We start from the raw sequence: 23,309 nt of genomic DNA, 5'->3' as shown, positions 1-23,309 counted from the left end.
GATTAGCAGGTGGAGTAAAGTCGATTGCCCTTCACGGTATGGGTGGGCCTCCTCTGATCAGCTGAAGACTTGAACAGAATGAAGGCTGGCTTTCCAGAGAGTGAGAAAGATTCCTCCTGCCTATCTTCAAAGAGGGACACTGGACTCAGGGTGAAACACTGGCTCTTCCCATGTCTCAAGCTTGAGGGCCTTTCAGACTTACACTACACCACTGGTTATCCGGGTCTCAGGCCCTCAGACTTAGGCCAGAGCTGGAGCATCCGCTCCCCTGGTCTGCAGCTTGCTGACTCACCCTGCAGCTCTTGGGACTTGCCAGCCTCCACAATCATGTGAAGCCAATTCCCTGCAAGGGATCTCTTTATACACATACAAACAAACATCCTATTTATTCTGTTTCTCTGGAGAACCCCAATAAAATCAAACTTAAAATTTAAGATGTTTGTTATACTGCTACCATAGAATCTATAGGAAAAAAATAAAGTAAAACCTAGACATTAGTTTTTACCTAAAATGAAACACTTCTGATAGAGGTAAATAATTCATTAAAAAAAAAATTGAGCACTGTATGTACCAAGAACTATGGAAGTACTAAGTATAATGTAGTGAAATAAAACAGAGACACTGCCTATCCTCAAAGAGCTTACAGACTGAGAGTGATATTAATCAATTCTCAGTGCCATCAATCAACCACCAGAGAAATGGAAAATGACTTGATGAATATGAGGACAGAGAGGAATGGTGCTTTTGGAGTAAGTAATGGGAGACAGCTGACTTTGTCCAGGATTCAGGACAGTTAGCTCAGATTCAAAGGACACAAATAGGAAGAATCTAGCAAAGGAAAGAACTCAGACATTTAACAGCTGGCAAAAGAATATAAGCTGGGAGGAAAGAAAAGAGGAAAGGAAGGAAGGAAGGAAAGGAGGAAGGGGAGGGAAAAAAAAAAAAAGAAAAAGAGTGGGTAGTATGGTAGATGGATTCAGAGAAGCCAAAGGAAGAAATGTTTCAGGACAGAGGCACTTGTCAACAACACCTGATGCTCTGCAAAGATCCAGCAAAAGGAGGTCCGAAAAGCCTCAAGGGGCTAAGTGACCTGGAGAGGAGGGGTGACCTGAGAAAGGCAAAACTATGGTCAGTGCGGGTTGAGGAGTGTATCGATGGTGAGAAAAAGGAAAACACGGCAAAGGGATAATTCAGGGAAGGAGAAGGGATCCACACTGGAAAGGAATACGGCATCAAGAGGGAAAGAAAGATTTCAAAAAAGAAAGAAAGGCCTGAATATCTGAAAGCAATGAGAAGAATCCTGTTGCGTGTGAGAGGGTAAGTATCAAATGGAGAAAATGGATAATCTACATGAAAAGATTCATCAGAGGGCGGAACACAAATGGAAGGCTTGTTCTTAAGAAAGAAGAGGGACCTTTTTCTATGCGGGAGAAAGAAGTGAGAACGGGTGTAGCTTTAAGTAGGCGTGCAAGCCGGATGTCAGAAGTTGGGATAATCTATAAATAATACTGACGTCACTTTTCTTAATATTCACCAAAATAAACGAAAAACATATCTTCTTAGAACATCTTTTTAATTTTCAAGTATTTCCAAACATTAAAACAGGTTACTTACATTCTTTTATAGAAACACACCCCTGACCACTGAACCTCCCAAATAAAGTATACTCAATCCCAAATAACTTCCACCTGAGATTTCTCCTGTATGTTTCATAGTTACATATCTCACTAATTCTGGCAATAGGTCAACTATAAACATTACTGCAATTTATTAAAAAATGTATTTAATGGCTAAATGCATGAAGCTGATAAACAAGGTACAAACTTCCAGTTATGAAATAACTAAGTCCTAGAGACAATATGTACAGAATGGTGAAATTTAAAATGTTATTTGAAGTATATATTCATCACTGTTTTAAAATGTGCATGTATTCCTCCGAGTCTTCTGGAGAAAAACTGACTACCAAGTTCAGCATCCTCCTCATTCTGGGAAGATCTGAATACCAAAACTGCAAGTCAGACTAACGGGCAGAAAGCTCTGATCTACCAATTCTAGGTTTTTATAAACTTGAGTTCAGCTTTTTCATCTTCAAAATGGGTGCAATACTTGTATTTTAGGGGGAACTGTTGGAATTAAATGAAATAATGCCAATGCCAAAATTCTATACATTTTTATAATGGGTCAAAGTGACATAGTTTGAAATTTCATTTCATAAGCATGGATAACTAGCTTTGTTTTATTTTCATTAGTGATTGGCTTTCTAAAGGTAAAAATACCATGGGGTTTCCTATGGGTTTTAAATGATGTCAACACAGTATTAACATATGTTAATAGCAAGGTGCAAAGGATATCAAGGGATTATTATGTATCACTCCTGTATACAACACGATATTGGACCTACTGAATTGAAACAAATCAGAATATATTTAAAGAAGTTGAATACAAGCATATAATTGCAGCATGTATTTTAGATCTGATAAAGTAGAAAACCTCAGATATGCAGATGACACCATCCTTATGTCAAAAATCAAAGAAGAACTAAAGAGCCTCTTGATGAAAGTGAAAGAGTAGAGTGAAAAAGTTGGCTTAAAACTCAACATTCAAAAAATGAAAATCATGACTTTTGGTCCCATCACTTCATGGCAAATAGATGCAGAAACAGTGGAAACAGTGACAGACTTTATTTCTGGGGCCTTCAAAATCACTGCAGTGGTGACTGCAGCCATGAAATTAAAAAACGCTTGCTCCTTCGAAGAAAGGAGCCAACCTAGATAGCATATTGAAAAGCAGAGACATTACTTTGCCAACAAAGGTCCGTCTAGTCAAAGCTATGTTTTTTTTTCCAGTAGTCATGTATGGATGTGAGAGCTGGACTATAAAGAAAGCTGAGCGCCGAAGAATTGATGCTTTTGAACTGTGGTGTTGGAGAAGACTCTTGAGAGTCTCTTGGACTGCAAGGAGATCCAACCAGTCCATCCTAAAGGAGATCAGTCCTGAATATTCATTGGAGGACTGATGTTGCAGCTGAAACTCCCAACACTTTGGCCACCTGATATGAAGAACTGACTCATTTGAAAAGACCATGATGCTGGGAAAGATTGAGGGCAGGAGGAGAAAGGGATGACAGAGGATGAGATGGTTGGGTGGCATCATCAACTCAATGGACAGGAGTTTGAGTAAACTCTGGGAGTCAGCAATGGAGGCCTGGCATGCTGCAGTCCATGGGGTCGCAAAGTCGGACATGACTGAGTGACTGAGCTGAACTTAAAGTAGAAAAAGAAAAGCTATATAAAAGCACACTGCATTCCATAGTCAAGAAATGGGCACAGAATTAAGTAGATAGGGAAAGCTCTTGTAAGTCTAGCTGGCTTTACATGTTATTGCTTGAAAAAGAGTCGGATGAACTCTCAGCCAGAATGCCATGCCCCCTTTTGCTCCTGTCTCTTATGAAAAAAACTAATAGAACACACAGCCGTGTAAACCACCATAAAGTGTACCCAACCATATCTCAAAGGACTTCATTAACTGCAGGAAAATAAACCAGGAAGTGCTGCTTTAATCTCTGCCCACTGAGGTGACTTTAATAAAATGTTCATTAAATACCAACTTAAGAGATCATAGATAATTAGCCTGATTGCCCATTTAATTAAATACAGTAGGCCCTCTGTATCCCATACCATGGGTTCTACATCCAAGGATACACAGGGCTGCCTGTACTGAACCCTTTTATACATAAGGGATTTGAACACTTGTGGATTTGGGTACGCAGGGGTCCTGGAACCAACTCCCCAATGGACGCTGAAGGATGTGCTCGGTCGTGTCCGACTCTTTGTGACCCCATGGACTGTAGCCCGCCAGGCTCCTCTGTCCATGGGAGTCTTCAGGTAAAAATACTGGATTGGGCTTCCATGCCCTTCTCCATGCTGAAGGATGACTGATAAGCAAAAGATGTGCATAGTCCTGACATAAATCAGTCATGATAATGACGTACTTAACTACTGTCCAGATTCCTTTAAAGTTTCAAGTGAAAAGAAAGGCCACACTTGAATTGTGGAGCGCCTCTCCTACTGGACTCCGTCCCTCTTGATGCACTGCAGCACCACAGACAGTAACCGACAACACCGTCAGGAGGCTTCCTTCCCCTTCTCCCAACCTGCCAGCTGTGAATCATGGGAGATTCTCACAGAGGACTAAGACACAAGGAAGGACGAGTAGATTAGGTTCCACAGCAACATTTCTCCTAAGGCTTTGGGAAACAATTTCTTCAAAGTCTAAAATTCAACATATTTAGCTGAATACAGTGTATAAATTATAAGAAAAACTGTACACCTTTTGAATATTTCATCAGTTTAATGATGGAATGCAGAACTTCACATTTTACTTTTTATTGCTTAGTAATGGCTGAACCTTTTATGGGAACCTATTCAGGAACTGGATAATTTTCTCTGAATAGAAATTACACTAGAAAACCTAACTTCCACTGATAAAGAACTAAATGTTGGTAATTCTAGTGTTTTGTTTCGTATGCATTAAACTGCCTGCACTTTGCAGTTTATTAACTATTTAATAACACTCATTAAAAAAATAAATCTAAAACTCATCATAAAATGTATCTCCAATTCTGAAAATCAAAAACAAAGTGATTTCCGTCTTTATGGTCACACATACAAAAAAATCTTGCCTGGCAGCAACTGGTATATGTATATTTAACTGTAGGTGTCTAGATTATAGTTTTAACACTTTATTTCATATTAATATGTATATAATTTACATAACATTCATATTCATTAGTTTCATTTCTTCCTCTGATAAATGAGGTATTCATGTTGTTTGTTTCACTGCATCAATAACAAATGCCTTTCTTTTCACTATATTTTTTAGTAGCTAAAAGATTCCAAAGAATAGCAAGAAGAGATAATAAAGCCTTCTTCAGTGATCAATGCAAAGAAATAGAGGAAAACAACAGAATGGGAAAGACTAGAGATCTCTTCAAGAAAATTAGAGATACCAAGGGAACATTTCATGCAAAGATGGGCTCGATAAAGGACAGAATTGGTATGGACCTAACAGAAGCAGAAGATATTAAGAAGAGGTGGCAAGAATACACAGAAGAACTGTACAAGTAAGATCTTTATGACCCAGATAATCATGATGATGTGATCACTAGTCTAGAGCCAGACATCCTGGAATGTGAAGTCAAGTGGGCCTTAGAAAGCATCACTACGAACAAAGCTAGTGGAGGTGATGGAATTCCAGTTGAGCTGTTTCAAATCCTGAAAGATGATGCTGTGAAAGTGCTGCACTCAATATGCCATCAAATTTGGAAAACTCAGCAGTGGCCACAGGACTGGAAAAGGTCAGTTTTCATTCCAATTCCAAAGAAAGGCAATGCCAAAGAATGCTCAAACTACCGCACAATTGCACTCATCTCACATGCTAGTAAAGTAATGCTCAAAATTCTCCAAGCCAGGCTTCAACAACACGTGAACCGTGAACTCCCTGATGTTCAAGCAGGTTTTAGAAAAGGTAGAGGAACCAGGGATCAAATTGCCAACATCTGCTGGATCATGGAAAAAGCAAGAGAGTTCCAGAAAAACATCTATTTCTGCTTTATTGACTATGCCAAAGCCTTTGACTGTGTGGATCACAATAAACTGTGGAAAATTCTGAAAGAGATGGGAATACCAGAGCACCTGACCTGCCTCTTGAGAAATCTGTATGCAGGTCAGGAAGCAACAGTTAGAACTGGACATGGAACAACAGACTGGTTCCAAATAGGAAAAGGAGTAGGACAAGGCTGTGTATTGTCACCCTGCTTATTTAACTTCTATGCAGAGTACATCATGAGAAACGCTGGACTGGAAGAAACACAGGCTGGAATCAAGATTGCCGGGAGAAACATCAATAACCTCAGGTATGCAGATGACATCACCCTTATGGCAGAAAGTGAAGAGGAACTAAAAAGCCTCTTGATGAAACTGAAAGAGGAGAGTGAAAAAGTTGGCTTAAAACTCAACATTCAGAAAACGAAGATCATGGCATTTGGTCCCATCACTTCATGGGAAATAGACGGGGAAACAGTGGACACAGTGTCAGACTTTATTTTTGGGGGCTCCAAAATCACTGCAGATGGTGACTGCGCCATGAAATTAAAAGACCCTGACTCCTTGGAAGAAAAGTTATGACCAACCTAGATAGCATATTCAAAAGCAGAGACATTACTTTGCCAACAAAGGTCCGTCTAGTCAAGGCTATGTTTTTTCTAGTGGTCATGTGTGGATGTGAGAGTTGGACTGTGAAGAAGGCTGAGTGCTGAAGAATTGATGCTTTTGAACTGTGGTGTTGGAGAAGACTCTTGAGAGTCCCTTGGACTGCAAGGAGATCCAACCAGTCCATTCTGAAGATCAACCCTGGGATTTCTTTGGAAGGAATGATGCTGAAGCTGAAGCTCCAGTACTTTGGCCACCTCATGCAAAGAGTTGACTCATTGAAAAAGACTCTGATGCTGGGAGGGATTGGGGGCAGGAGGAGAAGGGGATGACCGAAGATGAGATGGCTGGATGGCATCACTGACTTGATGGAAATGAGTCTGAGTGAACTCCGGGAGATGGTGATGGACAGGGAGGCTTGGCGTGCTGCGATTCATGGGGTTGCAAAGAGTCGGACACGACTGAGCAACTGAACTGAACTGAACTGAAAAGATTTTAAACTTTTTTTTTAATATCTACCATATCTGTTTTTAAACCTTGTAATGATGTAGCCAGGTTCCAGTATATTTAAAGCAATACTGGTTAATTCTCAAATATCAATCTCTCATTATTCCATCTGTTAGGTATGATTTGAAAGAACCCTACCACTTCACAGCAAAGCCCTCCTTTCCCTTTAACTTTTGCCATTTCATTACTCTATATCCCAAGTTTCGGAGTTAGTCCAGATTGGACTGTCTAGCTATTACACAACAGAGTTTCTGAATTGAAGACTCTGATGGTCTGTGGTCATGTGTGTAAAAAGACTTGACATAATGATGAGGCGCTACTGGCCACACAGTCGTCTGGCTAAGAGATAAAAATGCCTACACTGTAGGCTGAAATGTGCACACACATACCATATGCAGTCAGCGTGGACAGAGTGAAAGTGAACACTCTGCCAGACCAAATACTCACATACACGTAAACTGCAGGCCAGAGTTCAAGTGGAAGCATTTGCTTTCTGTTATTCCAAAGGACACAGACATGAGGGTTTTCCAAACTGACAAGTCACATGCAGCTAGGTGCACCGCATCAGGAGAGAAGCGTAAGAGTTAGCAGGGGCGCCAGGTCGGTAGGCACTGAACTAGACGCATCCGTGCAGGGTGGGCAGTGGGAGAGCAAACAGAACTGACACAGACTGTTCTTGAGGAACTCAGACCAATGGCAGGAATACATGTGTGAATAAATAATTTCTCTAAGTGAGACCATCGATATAATACAGAGTTTGGGTTTCTGTTCTAGAGGTAAAGGGAATATTTTTAATTAAACATTTTTTAAGTTTTCAGTTTTAAAAGTTTTAAACTAAATATTAAATAGAAGTTAATCCTAAAAGAGTAACAAATTTAATTTAAATATTAAATAGAGGACTCAGCACTTTTGGTCCTCTGAGAAGAACCACTTAACAGAATTTCTATTTTCAATTCTACTTTATACATTCACTGTCACTAACCCTGTTACCAAAGGCCCCAAATCAATTAGGAAACACACTCTCTTCAACCCTCTGGCTTCCTTTTGGTTAATGCTTTGCTGGGCTGCAAAACTATGAGCCTTTTAAATGATTTCTAGGGACACTCCCTTCTAGAATCCAGCAATCTCCATTCTGAAAGACTTCTCACAGTAGGCAGAGTGCAGATATGTTCTTTATGTAGCAACCGATCTGCACAAAAACTGCTTCTCTGAAAAAGCTGAAAAGTGGCTTAGCACAAATACCATAATGATCCCACATTATGGTTAAGGTTGCCAAACCGCGGTATCCAGTAAAGCTTCCTGCACAGCACAGGGAAACACCTTCTCCTCACATTTCTTGTGTCTGTAAAGCCCGAGTTATCTTGGCAAAGAGGAGCCAGAGCGTATGGCCACAGCCAGCACAACGTCACAGTAAACCGTGTTCGGTCGGCCTAGGCAGACGCAGGCACACCTAGGTCTTCAACAACCGAGGAGCCTGCAAGCCGGGATGCTGCGCAGGTCAGGACGGCCCCCGAGGCCCCGTCATTCCATCCAGTGAGCGTTCACTGAGAAGTCTTCTACATGCTTAGAGTTTCAGTAGCTACCTTAAGAGGGATTTGGAAGAAATAAAATGTAGTTTGCTCTGATTTACACAGAGACAGAACTATAAAGACAAGCACTATGGGCCTGGCAGGGGCAGTGATGATGAAAAAACTTGTTCACGCGTCCTGGCACATACGAAGGCCTGGGCTTTTGCATGTATTATCTCGTTTAATTTAATCCCCATAAAAATCCAGTGAAGTGGGTGTCATTATCACAAAGAGGAACAGAATGTTACAGATTATTTTTACTGCTATGGACACAGGAGTAAGATCATCTTTTTAACGATTAGCTGAGCACAGGCCCTGGCTCCCAGCAGACGCTTGTGAGCTATCAGCTGACTGACTGAATGAGTCAAATATGCTCAGCCAGTGAGGTTAAGAGCCAGGAATCTACTGCTTAAAACTGCCTTCCTTAGTATTATCTGAGCTGGGCTGGGTTCTATGCCAAGGCTTTGCTTCATCATTGATTCTAGCTCACCTCTTCCTTCTATGAAGCACATTTCCCTCCCTCCCCGGCCCCGCACTGATCACTGAGTGGTCAGGCTTGAAGATGACTTGGGAGGATGACCCACCTCCTGGTACCCGCACTCTGGTGCAGTCTCCTGCATGGTACCATGCTGCTCTGCGTCTGCATCTACGTGACTCACAGCATCCTAAAGAAATGGTAGTATGGTAGGTCATATCCCTAGTACATTACAGAAGACTGCTGCTTTCTCTCACATCACTCAGGAAGCAGCAAGCTGCTTCTCTCTGTCATGAGGAGCCCTAGGGAAGGCTTGCACAGTTAAGAAATGAAGCCACCTGCTGATGGCTATGTGAGTGAACTTGGAAGTAGAGTCTAACCAGGTCTTCAGAGACCAAAGAGCTCTAGATAACTACCTGACTGCAACCTTGGGAGAGTCCCCGAGCCAGAACTCCAGAACCACCCAGCTAAGTTGTTCCTGACCCTTAGAATATGTATGAATGATAAATGTTTGCTGGTTGAATTTGTTAACATGTGGGGGAAATTTGTTACACAGCAAACATGTAACTAATGCAATCATAAACACAGGTAAGATAAGTTAGGTAAAAATCATTCTGAGAAACAGCTCAGAAGTCAAGTTCTAATAAAGCTCTACAGTGACTGAAGAAGCCTCAGAGAAGTCAAAAGGCAACAGCACATTCTGCCTCACTGCTGGGTGACACAAGGACATGGGGTGCAGGCTGGCTTCAGTGGAGGCCGTGAGAAAACTGGCTGCGTGATTTCTGGATTGAGAGACCCAGAAAAGCCTACCCGCCCAAAAATTCCCCTTACGCCCAACCCGACATGCTCCTATTCTGAAATTTTACTGCTTTTAATTTCAAGAGATCTAAATGTTAACTTTCTCTCATGTTTAACACACTAGATAGCGGCTAAGATGAAGCGAACGGAAGGGAAAAGAGGCCAGGACAGATACTACCTAGACAGTACCTTTCATGATGAGCAGGTGGTCCAACGCTTTTTCATGATTTATGGATAGTCTGGGAACTTAAAAAGGCCAAGGAATATGTGATGGAAATAACTTTAAAAATATATTTTAAAAAAAACTAAATCAGTTTGCAAATTTTCAGCAGTTTCAAAATACCTAAATAGCAAGCTCAGACATATGGAAGATTTTTTAAGTCTGAAGTTACGCCTTTATAATTTATCTCAACTCCAAGGTGTTAGAGAACAGAGTCACAGAGTCGGCAGGGAAGCCAGAACACCAGGGTTCAAATCCTATCCAGCTATCCACAGGCCACAGGCAAGTTACTTAAAGCAGACTCTCTGTGTTCTCAGTATCCTCGTGTGACAAAGAGAAACGGTAATTACAGTGTCTTCCTCATGCTTAGCTGCTTCAGTCAGGTCAAACTCTTTGCGACCCCGTGGACTGTAGCCCACCAGGCTCCTCTGTCAACGGGATTTCCCAGGCAAGGATACTGGAGTGGGTTGTCTTCTCCAGAGGCTCTTCCCAACCCAGGGATCGAACCCGCATCTCCTCTGTCTCCTGCACTGCAGGCGGGCTCTTTACCACTGAGGAAGCCCCACCGTGCTGGATGTGGAGGCAAAAAATGAAAGTGATTTACTCTGAGATATTCCAGACTTGAGGCTACACCCATGCAATAGCACCTCCCATCTTGAAATATCTTCATTCTTCAAGAACTGTTCCATGTTCTCAAGGGAGAACGATGGACAAGTGATCAGAGGACACTGACAAATTTTCAAGAGTCTCCCCAAGGGTCTTTCACTGAAGTAGCAGGCAGTGACTGCTATCTTAAATTTGGTCTCCTGTGAATGACTTTACATTGTACATAGAACTGAAGGCACAGGAAACTTGAAAATGCTGCTGTTGAAACTCAGGAACAAGACCAAGTTCTCAGCTCAAATTCTAAAAGAGAATGGAGAGTTACCCAGAAAGCAGTTTCTATGCTGATGTGCAGCTGAGCCAAGAGCAGGGGGTGTCCATTCATATGTGGCTATGGACCTGTGATAAAAGATTCCTTCTTTAAAGAAACCTGATTATTATTTTCCTAAATAGTATTATCTACCATCCTCCTCTTCATTGGAACACTTATATACAATGGGGATCTGATGCAAACATCAGATGACAGCTCAATTTATCATGGATGGCGGCACGAGCCTAAAGGGCGGCGAGACTCAGAAAGCTGCCGGAGTGGCCTACGGGCCAGCATGACTCTGCAGCCATCCTGAACAGCAGACGCCGCAGTGTCCAGCGGGCGCTCTGACATGTAATTATATAGTCAGGTCCTGAAGCTATCATCTTGGCCCTGAGGCTGTTCATATAACCCAGGCGAAGTTTTTCTCACGAAGAAAGGCGATTTCCCAGAGGCAATTTCACTTCAGACATGAGTGACAGCAAATCATAAATACCAGCTGGGCTATATTGCAATTTCACTCTGATTCAGGGGTCTTTCTTGAAACCTCAATTCTAGGCACTCCACAGTGAGGGGGTACACAGTGAACTCAAATGTGTAAGTTCTCAATACATATCCCCACTTACTGGTGCACTCTACGTGTTCAGAAAGTGCCAGCTGCCATCATCATCATTATTAAGAATTAACTTATCCTTCAAGGCTATCACTATATACATATCTTAAAGAGAGTTCTATACATATTCATGTTCCCTATGAATAAACTACAACATAATTGAAAGTAATAAAATTGATAAGTAATAAAATATCCTACTCCCTGCAGGAACACACAGCAACAGTAGGGTTGGTATTTAAAACCTCACAGATCCAATTACTTACAGTTTTAATTTAGTTTAAATTTTAACCTTAGTGAAAGACAAATATGTACCTCACTGGAAGATAACTAAGATAGACCTGTGAGTTATTTAACTGATATTTTATTTAAGAATATTGCTAGAGATCTGAACCTTCCAATTCTATAACTGAGTCTACAACATACTGTAGAAACACAATTTGTAAAAATGTGCTAGGAAAAATCAAATAGGTAAGAGACAGAATTTGAGGAAACTAAGTATAATTTTGGGTATAGGTGAGAAATCCTTTTGATATTCCTTTCTGTTGGTTGCTTGGTTGGTATCACTGCTCTTTGGACTTTGCTTCAACGCTATTTGATAGGCCTGTCGATCTTGGTGGCTGGATGACATTGGACGTAGTTCTTTCTATCGGACTCTAAAGACTCCAGGCCGCTGCTCTCCTTGGAGACCCGTACCTGATCTCCCAGCTCTGCTGTGCTAAAACGTCAGGTGGCACCAGGAAAGACTCTGGGATAAACCGCCTGAAACTGTCCATCCTCTCACGAGGAGGAGGTAGGACAGCACACAATACATAAAGAACAGCGCTTCTGCTCGAGAGGACACCAGACTGACATGGGAACGGGGGCAGAGCAGCGCCACCGTCACAAGCACAGCTTCACGCTCAGCGCCCTCTAGACTTCAGCCCATCCCAGTGCGCTGACACCCTCATGGAGCAGTGCACCAAGACCCAGCTATTCTTCCATATGCGCCTTTTTCTTCAAGCAGCAAGCCACCTGTCCATTATGTTGATGATACATTGTGAGAATTCCCAAGGAAAGTATGTTCGGAAACATGTCTTAAGAACATAATATAATAACCAAAGAATTCCAAGTTTCAACTTCAAATGACATAATTCTGTGTTTAAACAAATACTTTTCTACTGAAGGATCAGGAATTTTCAAAAGGTTGCAAAATACTAACTAGTTTAGTTACTCTTTCAAATACTGCATATTTTTTTTCTTTAGTGCAATAAAATAAGCATTTAATAAGAATCACCCATTTCTTATGGAGCCTAAGAATTCTTCCGGTTCATTTTAAGCCAAATCTTTTACATTCAGGATTTTCTGGTTTAGCTGGAAGTATCTTTCATAGACCCGAACACACATTTCAACTGAATGTTCTGAAATGTGTACATGTGGGAGGAACTCTGCTTATGAGATCCTTCTTCAATTGTTCAGACACTTAAATCATCATTTCCAAAGAAAATTCTCCAAAACTGAATAAACTGCAAAACTAGAAGTATAACTGAGTCTCCGAAAAGGAGCTCCAATCCTTTGCCAAAACAGACCTCGAATTCTTAATCCCTTGTCCAAAAAAACTGGACCAAGGATTAACGTTTTCCACCAAGCAAGCCACATAACCACAAATGTTTCTCATTTACTCTACTCCTGGGACATATAGCTAAAATAAAAAATTTCCTGAATACCCCAAATTTCAGATGCAATTTGGAATGCAAGTGATTCACAATGTTTTGCAGGAAACATTATGATCATCTCTTACCAACTCAGTGTTTCTGGAATGCAATCCTTGGGAGATTACCCCAACAAATCAGAAGGCTGAATCACTGTCAGCCATGTGACCCAAATATTAAGCTCTCTGCCCTAGCTCAGGGTGATTTTGAACCCTAAGCAATCTGCTTCTCCAACTACTGTTCCCGTAAGAAAGTCTGTCACCTCAAAGGAGCTAGCAAAGTTCCACCCTGTGCTCGTAGCAAGAAACATGGTAACAGCGCACTCAGCCCCCTCCTAGGAAAGGAGGGAACAGTGTCAAAAGGAGCCAAAGGCACTGGCAGCACTTCTGACCGCAACTCTCACACCGAAGCCTAACAGTCGCAGACACTAATTCAAGTGTGAAACCGCACAGAGCCTCTAGCTAGTTTATGAGTCCTACTCTAACCCCACTCCCACTTCACCCCCATTGTTAAGTCAAATAATAATTTCTCGGTGTATCAAGGTTGCAAAAATAATCTTTTATAGATTCCTATTTTCTTGCAAGGAAAGAAACACAGCTGAAATAGAGGAAGAAAAGTACTGCATTGAACATACCAAGTGAACATAAACGCTGTCTTAGAAATCATGGTGACTAAGAAGGAGAGAAGTGTAGGTAACTGCAATATGATAAAAGAAAAAAAAAAAACGAAAAGGGCATAGAGTAGCAAACGTGGGGAGTAGCAATAAGACATGGAGACAAATACTTACTGACAGCATTCCATTACCCAAAGGACTCAGTACAAGCAAACTGTACAGTTAAGGGAACTCTTAGAGACAACCTGAGGGGTTCTGGGGGCAAAGCTCAGAGCTGAGCATATAACACTGAAGGTTTGGGCAAACAGAGAGAGCTACTGAGTCTAAAGAAATAACAGACGATAGGGAGAAGTGCCCAAAAAGGAATTTAAGAAAAGCTTAAAATTACTACTTAAGCATAAAAAGAGAAGAATCAAGTTTAAATAGAATAATATTCTCTAAAATATAACAATGAATTTGCCTAAATTAGATTTCATGGGTATACAGACAATTTTTATATTGCTAACATTGACAGAGAAACAAACTGAGCCCTTTCCAAACAGGTAAAGGAGTACGTCAAGGCTGTATATTGTCACCCTGCTTATTTAACTTATATGCAGAATACATCATGAGAAGCACTGGGCTGCCAGAAGCACAAGCTGGAACCAAGATTGCTGGGAGAAATATCAATAACCTCAGATATGCAGATGACATCACCCTTATGACAGTAAGTGAAGAACTAAAGAGCCTCTAGATGAAAGTGAAAGAGGAGAGTGAAAAAGTTGGCTTAAAGCTCAGCATTAAAAAGACTAAGATCATGGCATCCAGTCCCATCATTTCATAGCAAATAGATGGGGAAACAGTGGAAACAGTGGCTGACTTTATTTTTTTGAGCTCCAAAATCACTGCTGATGGTGACTGCAGCCATGAAATTAAAAGACACTTACTCCTTGGAAGGAAAGTTATGACCAACGTAGACAGCATATTAAAAAGCAGAGACATTCCTTTCCAACAAAGGTCCATCTAGTCAAGGCTATGGTTTTTCCAGTGGTCATGTATGGATGTGAGAGTTGGACTGTGAAGAAAGCCGAGCACCGAAGAATTGATGCTTTTGAACTGTGGTGTTGAAGAAGACTCTTGAGAGTCCCTTGGACAGCAAGGAGATCCAACCAGTCCATCCTAAAGGAGATCAGTCCTGGGTGTTCATTGGAAAGACTGATGTTGAAGCTGAAACTCCAATACTTTGGCTCACTGATGCGAAGAGCTGACTCGTTGGAAAAGACCCTGATGCTGGGAAAGATTGAAGGCATAAGGAGAAGGGGATGACAGAGGATGAGATGATTGGATGACATCACTGACTGAATGGACATGGGTCTGGGTGGACTCTGGGAGTTGGTGATGGACAAGGAGGCCTGGCGTGCTGTGGTCACAAAGAGTCGGACATGACTGAACTGAACTGAAACTGAGCCCATAAATTACAATTAGGATATACCTGAAGATCCTGTGAGATTAGTATGCCTCAGAAAACCATGAAAAAATATAAAATACTTGAAAATAATTAATGTCTACACATTTTTTAAAAGAGATCAATTTAAATGTGTGGTTGGATCAATACATATCATGAACAATGTAAAAAGTGGCTTGAATATAGCTGGCTGCCGAAAGAGCCTATGTTCCAAACCCTTTGGTAAGTCATCACTAACTTGCCCATACAAAAAGAACAGTAATCACACTGGTTATCCACTACCTATTTGTACTGAAAAAAACAGGCTAGCTAACAACTTAAGGAAATGAAATATTCTAAATGACTGTTTTCCAGTTACTTGGAAACCTAATTATGTACATTTTCCCTTGCATTTTTCCTCTTGCCATTGTTGGTTTTAGACTAGGATTGAGTGAATCAGCCTAACCCTGACGTTAAGCTATCGAGAGTTTGTCGTGAGTAAATGGCATGACGTGCGTGAAGCCTCTAGAGCAGTGCACGTGGGCACACTGGAGGAGGGGAGGGCTCCCTCACTCTGCCCCCTCCCCCCTGCTCCTGCTAACCTTCACCCTGCTTTCACTTCTTTAGTTTGGGGTCCAGGAGCCGAGCTTTCACATGTGGTCTGTCAACTCCCAAACACAATGTAAAGCTTCTTTGATTCTCTTAACGATCTGTCCAATGAACTTTAATTACAGTTCAGTTCAGTCATTCACTCATGTGCGACCCCAGGCCTCCCTATCTGTCACCAACTCCCGGAGCTTGCTCAAACTCATGTCCATTGAGTCAGCGATGCCATCCAACCATCTTATCCTCTGTCGTCCCCTTCTCCTCCTGCCTTCAGTCTTTCCCAGCATCAGAGTCTTTTCAAATGAGTCATCTCTCCACGTCAGGGAGTGAAAGTATTGGGAGTTTCAGCTTCAGAATGAGTCCTTCCAATGAATATTCAGGACTGATCTTTACGATGGACTGGCTGGATGTCCTTGCAGTCCAAGGGACTCTCAAGAGTCTTCTCCAACACCACAGTTCAAAAGCATCAATTCTTTGGCGCTCAGCTTTCTTTACAGTCCAACTCTCACATCCATACATGACCACTGGAAAAACCATAGCTTTGTCTAGACAGACCTTTGCCGGCAATGTCTCTGCTTTTGAATATGCTGTCTAGATCGGTCATGGCTTTTCTTCCAGGGAGTAAGCATCTTTTAGTTTCATGGCTGCAGTCACCATCTGCAGTGATTTTGGAGCCCAAGAAAACAAAATCTGTTACCATTTCCTGAGTCCTTCTAAAAACTTCTTGTCTTGACTCTTTTTCTCTTTCCCTTAATTTCTACTGAGGGATCAATGGCGTTGAAGTCACAGTTAGTATCAGAGCCTGATGCTGTGTATAACACTATCCTAAAATACAGGGTACAGAATTCAATAAAACATTGTTCCCACCTAGGAAAGTTAATTATCTATGTCAGCTTGACTGGGCCACCGGGTACCCAGATAGCTATTCAGACATTATTTTGTTTCTGTGAGGATGTTTTTGTGTGAGATTAACGTTTTAACACATGAATTTGAGTAAAGTAGACTACCCTCTCGGAGAAGGCAATGGCACCCCACTCCAGTGCTCTTGCCTAGAAAATCCCATGGGCGGAGGAGCCTGGTAGGCTGCAGTCCATGGGGTCATGAAGAGTCAGACACAACTGAGTGAATTCACTTTCACTTTTCACTTTCACGCACTGGAGAAGGAAATGGCAACCCACTTCAGTGTTCTTGCCTGGAGAATCCCAGGGACGGGGGAGCCAGCTGGGCTGACGTCTATGGAGTCACACGGAGTCAAACACAACTGCAGTGACTTAGCAGCAGCAGCAGACTACCCTCTACAATGTAGGTGGGCCTCATCCAATCAGCTGAAGTCCTGAAAAGAACAAAAGGGTCTCCCTTCCCCCAGCAAGTAAAAGAGAATTCTTTTTTTAATTTTGGCCCCAACCCATGGCATGTGGAACTTCAGTTCCCTGACCAGGAATCAAACCTGTGCCCCCTGCACTGGAAGGTAGAGTCTTAACCCCTGGAGCACAGGGGAAGTTCCAAGAGAATCCTTTTGCCTAATGGCTTTTAAACTGGAAAATCCACTCTTGAGGCCTGACGGACTTTCAAGTGGGACACTGGCTCTTGCTGATTCTACAGCAGCTTTCATGTCGTCAAACTATTTCATGTGTTGAAATAGAACACCTGCTCTTCACTGCGCTACAGCACTCTGTGGCCTCTGGACTTGAGGTGGGACACTGGCTCTGAAGAGACTGAACTTGACAGCCTCCATAACTACATAAGCCAATTTCTTAAAATAAATCTCTTTCTCAGTCTCTGTCTCTTTCTCTCTTTCTAGATGGATGGATGGAGAGATAGGTATGTGCTAAGTCACTCAGTCGTGTCTGACTCCTTGACCCCGTGGACCGTAGCCCACAGGCTCCTCTGTCCACGGGATCCTCCAGGCAAGAATACTGGAGTGGGTTGCCATGCCCTCCTCCAGGGGATCTTTCCGACCCAGGAATTGAATGCACGTCTCTTATGTCTCCTGCACTGGCAGGTGGGTTCTTTACATCACAGATATAGATATATAGATCCTATTGGCCCTGTTTCTCTGAAAACCCTGAGGAATACAACACCCTCAAGAAGCTCAGAGTACAGCCACAGGGAGACACACCCAAATAAACTTTCTCCATGAAGCCTTTCCCAAACAATAACATAGAACATTGTGCCATGAGCCAAATAAGCCATCAAACAGAAAAATTATCAATAAACATTCACTGAATGAATTAAAAGTACTTGAAAGCAGAATCTGCCAAGGATAATATCAGACCATGTAACTCATCCCCTCAAGAATTCTCATAAAGTCAGTGATCTGGTGTCAATTTACAGCTGGGCTTGCCCTTTCCTGCATATGCTGACTAGATGAGACTTCTCTGCTTTTATGAATTAGTTACTGTTATTCGAAGCAGGTCATTTGGAAATAAATTTAAAACAGGGAGAACAGTTATAAATTAGTTCATTCCCCTCAATGTACAGAGTACAAATAAGAAGCAAATAAGCTCACTTGGATGGCAGCCAGGTTCTTCTGCTCCTGAGATGGTGCCTCATGAACAAAGCGAAGCCAGTTGGAGTGTCGCGGGTTGGTAGCATCCAAAATGTACAGGACTTCTCCCTTACTCCCCCGAACCTGAAATGTAAGAGTGCCCGAATTTACACTTGAAGTTAGTATTAGCCGCACTAAACAGATTAGTCAAACTAAAAATAACACGGTATTTTTTCATAAGTATCACCTTTCTATTAACAGGTGTTGAATAGATGCCGGATTAACATCCATCCCTTAAACATACATACAAACAGAGCCTGCGCTTTCATTTGACAGATCTAGATGACTCACAAATGCAATCAATTCTCAAAAACATCCTATGTTGATGGCTCTTTTCTGGTCAAAATAATTTATTTGTAGGTACAGTTTAATACATGTGTCGCAAATGCAGTTGTTTAGGGGATAACCATGGGTGCAACACGTCCTATTTTCCACACAAGAGGGCAGTGCGGCTTGGTTCCTCAAGCGGCAGGGGTAGAGCTGGAACAATCATCTCAGTTTCTCTCTGCACCTGCTTACTGAATCATTTCCATATGTGGACAATCTGCTAATCTAACCAGTGGAACTGGACATCCACTGGGCTACAATTCACATTTTAACTAGTGGGTAAATAAAAAAATTCAATTCTGTCGTTTCATGGCCTGCTGAAGTCTTGCTGAGCGGAGAGTTGGCTCTGTTTCATGCCATAAGCCCTGCTGTTCAGATCTACTCAACTCTCAATCGAGGGAGGGAGGGCTGTAACTGCCACAGAACCCAGGACTCCACTGGACACTCTTGAATCCAAGTTGCTTTGAATCTAGCTTCTTAGAACTGCTGCACTGTAAAGCTACAGCCACTTGCTCAGTTTAATAAAACATACACCAATCTTTACCCAATGCTCATTTTGAGTTTATATTCAAATGGAATCAAGGGAAGGAGGAGGGAAGGAATGAGTGATTAGTACTCTGTATCTCCAACACGGAGTAACAAAAATATTAATATGAAGACTATATCTTCACTGACTCAGGGTGGGGAGAAACAAACTCCAGATTTCTAAAATTTTATAAAGTAAAGAAGAGGGTCACAAACAGTTGGACATGACTGAAGCGACTGAGCACATATGTACCACGGTACCAGATACTGCTAATGCCCTGGGAATTTTTCAGTGAACAAAACAGACAGACAAAGCCTGACCCCACAACACTTAGGAGCAAACAAGCAGAGACTAGAGCTTCAGTCACAGGAGGAGGACGTGGGGTAAGGGGAGAAGGGCTCTTCAGGATGGAGCGGTCAGGCAGAGGCGTGCTGACAAGGTGACCAGAAAAGCGTTCTAAGTGAAGACAGGGCACAGGCCAGGTGAGAGCTCAGGAAGACCGTTTCCGAGCCAGGGGGAACAGCCAGGAAAGGACACGTAGAAAGGCCCTGAACTGGAAGCAAATTAAGAACAGCAAGAAGGTCATGAGGCTAGGACAGAAGGAGCAATGGAAAAAGTGGTGGGTGCTGAGATCAGACAGACTGACACAGGCCAGATCACAGGCACTGACTGGAGACAAGAAAGTTACCCCCAGAGGGTAGGTTCCCCAAAAGCTGCTGCGTAAAAATACCTGCTGCACGGTCTACACAGACCAGTATTCCAGGATTCTAACACATATTTTCTGGGGAAAAGATACAGCTAGCCTTCTCCTCGTATTTCATATATGCCATGTTTCTCAAACAATTCTTATTTTCTTAAGGGTCCAAAGATCCTCAATAATCATTTAAAAATCTCTGTAATAAACAGCAGACCCTCAAAAGGCAGGGCTTTAATTTTCCATACTGAAACTGCTCCAAGAATTTAACACTATAAATACCTCTTCCTTGTGTCTTATAGGTTTAGGCGTGAAGCTATGGGGATTTCTCACTAAATAACAACCTCATTCTGAGATCTGCACTGGGGGGCCCTGAAAATCGCCCTGCCCGCCTGCTCACACGTCAGTTCAGAATCCTGACACCCACTGGGTAAAGCCGAAAGTGTCCAGCCACACTGCTGGCGCAGACAGAAGCGACACAGCAACACTTCCTCAAGAGGACACCAGGCCACATTTCTTCAAGCAGAGTAAAAGAAGTAACTCTAAACATCTGAGTATAAATTCTCCTTTCCAGGCTCCGCCATAGCTATAGTAACAAAACTGTTTATATGACAAACAGCTAAATTAAGCAAAACAGGTAGCAATGCCACTAGATACTAAAAAAAAGAAAAAAAATTTTCTCAGAAGTGAAGCTTAAATCGACAACTGTTTCCTGAGATCCACGCAACCCAGCTAATTCTACATCAGGAAACACCAGCATGACTGCCAGGGCATATTGCATTTGAGAGGCTACCACTACTTACAGCAACGGTTAATGATCCTTCTTAGTCATTACATTTGTTACTCAGTATTAAGTATGGCACGCCAATACTTTGGCCACCTGATGCAGAGAGCCAACTCACTGGAAAGACCCTAATGCTGGGAAAGACTGCAGGCAGGAGAAGAGGGCAACAGAGGATGAGATGGTTGGATGGCATCATGGACTCAGTGGACATGAGTTTCAGCAAACTCCAGGAGATAGTGAAGGACAGGGAAGCCTAGCATGCTGTAGTCCATGGGGTCACAAAGAGTTGGACCCAACTGAGCAACTCAACAACAAATTAAGCACAATATATATCAGATGAGTTTGACATTTGAAATTCATTCTTCAAAGATGTGTAACATAACAAAGATTTCTCTGTGACTTACTATATTATAAGCCCATTTTACGAAGGGCATTGCTTGGTCCTTATTTTTCCAGCTTTTCCCCAGATCCTCAAGCTCCAGCTATGTTGAATGACTCAGTAACTCATTTCCAGTCCATTAGATGTATGCACTTTCTGGTTATCTATTATATAATCTCCTAACAACACTGTAATGACAGACTATAGTGGCCTACACATTTACATTTGACATAACTTTTTTGCTCATTAACAGAGCTGCTGCTCATTTATTTTACTCTAAACATCTTTATCCAAGTGACGCTTAAGTTCCTACTGTGTAGTCTTCACAGGCCACCTGCTTTCTCTAGTTTTCTAGTGGCTGGTCCTTTCCTCGTTTCCTCCATCCCAGTCTCCAACATTTGACTGAAGCTGTTGGATTACTGCTCACATGACTTTTACCTTCCTACCCTAACCCCAGAATTCTCCTCACTGAAATATCTAAGAGAGACATCCAAGGATAATCTAATCCATTGTTCCTCTTTCCAAAGAAATCAAATAGAAAAAAAGAAACTCCAGACAGACGGCTATTATTAAAGGCTCCATTTATCTATTTTGATACTGAACCCTGAGTAATATAAACTGAACCTTTTTAAAGACTAATGAATAAAGAAGACTCAAAATTCTTCTTAGTATCACATTCCAGCATCTGACCTTTGCAGTGAGTGTGTATTGCTTTTCCTTTCAAAACTAGTCCTCCCAATACCATCTTATTCTATTTGAATTTTCATGGAAATGAAGTGTATCGGTTAATGTCCTATTGAGGACTGTCTTCTGAATACCAGGGTCTATAAAGAAATCAGAGGATGAAATGGTGGGATGGCATCACCAACTCAATGGACATGAGTTTAAGCAAGTTCTGGGAGATGGTGAGGGACAGGGAAGCCTGGTGTGCTGCAGTCCACGGGGTGGCAAAGAGCGGGACACAGCTAAACAACTGAACAACAACAATAAAGAAGTTAAACTTTCATCTTGCAATAAAAGTCATCTCAATTCTAAATTCTGATTTGCACAGGCTTCCTAAGCCAGCTACATAAAAATAAGTTAGCTAAATTAGGAAAGGGAAAAAAATCTTTCATGTGAAAATGAAAACCTTCCTCCCTTTAATCAAGTCATTCATATCTCTAGGACTGTCACTATACATTAAATGAAAATTATCATTGCGCAGGAACTTGGCAGGTTCTTGTCTCTGTCAAATGCTTCTGACATCACTTCTCAAGGTCCAAGACACTGTGCTGGACGTGTCTTTATTTCCAGATTAAAGATTAATGGCATTCATATAAAAGGAATGAAGTTACAGTATGAATGAACTCTGAAAACATTATGCTAAGTGAAAGAATCTAGTCTTGAAAGACCATATATTATATGATTCAGTGATACAAAATGTCCAGAATAGGGAGTAAATTAGTGGTGGCCTAGGTCTGTGGGGACAAAAAGGTAAAAGGGTCATAGCTAAAGAATATAGGGGCTTCTTGAGACTGATGAAAACATTCTAAAATTGATTATAATGATTGTAAAACTCTGTATATATACTAAAAACCAATTTGAACAGTAAAATATATATATATATATCACAGTTTGCCTTCCCATCCAGCAAAGGACAGAAGAAACCACAAAAAGATTCAGCTCAACAACAACAACAAAAAAAACCCCAACATGTAAATGAAAGAAAAAATTGGAAATATATATAAACAATTTTTCTCTCCTTCAATTTAAATATTCTCTCTGTTAAACTGGGTCAACTATAAACAGAGAAGCTTATTTATTTTTTGGATGGTTCATGTTCATAGTAGAAGGGTCTACAACGTTACTCTATTATTTTCCTTCAATTATTTTGAATGCCTGAGAAATTTTTCACTTAGTACATATAAGGCATCAGCCTTCCCAGGGCAAAGCTAATCAGCCAGATTTGTCCCTAGACATGATAAAATGTAACCAAGAGAATTTTACTTAACGGCACCATGGTAAAATTTAATGACAGTGAAATATAATTAGTTCCAAAAATATAACAATAATTTCCTTAATTAGAAGTCACAATATGTTATATGATTTATTAAAGAAAATATATTTTCCTTTCTGTCTTTCAGTAAGACTTTTTAAAGAAGGTAATAATTTTAAAGAAGTAAGATTTAGGGCATGGATGTCTTTAAAGGATAAACTGTCATCATGTTTTTGTATTTAAATTACAGGCATAGTTTCAGCAATTGTTTTTAAATGAAGTAAGGCCAGATGCCCTGCTTTCAGTATTTAATTAACCAGACTTCGGGATATCTTTAGGAACACAAACAACTAAGTGTGTTCAAACAATCAATTCTGACAGCACACTGTTGTCAGATTTAAACTAAAGAGAGACACACTTTCAGGAATCAGCAAAGATCATCC

General features: G+C 41.4%; 1 protein-coding gene across 1 annotated transcript in view; it reads right to left on the bottom strand.

Annotated features, from left to right (window-relative positions):
• PRDM5 (PR/SET domain 5) overlaps positions 1 to 23,309 on the bottom strand; it is a 260,338-nt gene that overhangs the window by 168,014 nt on the left and 69,015 nt on the right. Inside the window, exon 3 of the mRNA XM_052642308.1 lies at positions 18,143 to 18,265. Within this exon, the coding sequence (XP_052498268.1) occupies positions 18,143 to 18,265 (123 nt within the window). The remainder of the gene's footprint in view (positions 1 to 18,142; positions 18,266 to 23,309) is intronic.

This window comes from Budorcas taxicolor, chromosome 6 (assembly GCF_023091745.1).
Source record: "Budorcas taxicolor isolate Tak-1 chromosome 6, Takin1.1, whole genome shotgun sequence".
Lineage (NCBI taxonomy): Eukaryota > Metazoa > Chordata > Mammalia > Artiodactyla > Bovidae > Budorcas > Budorcas taxicolor.
Note: the sequence above shows the minus strand (reverse complement) of the source record. Positions and strands in the feature narration are given on the sequence as shown.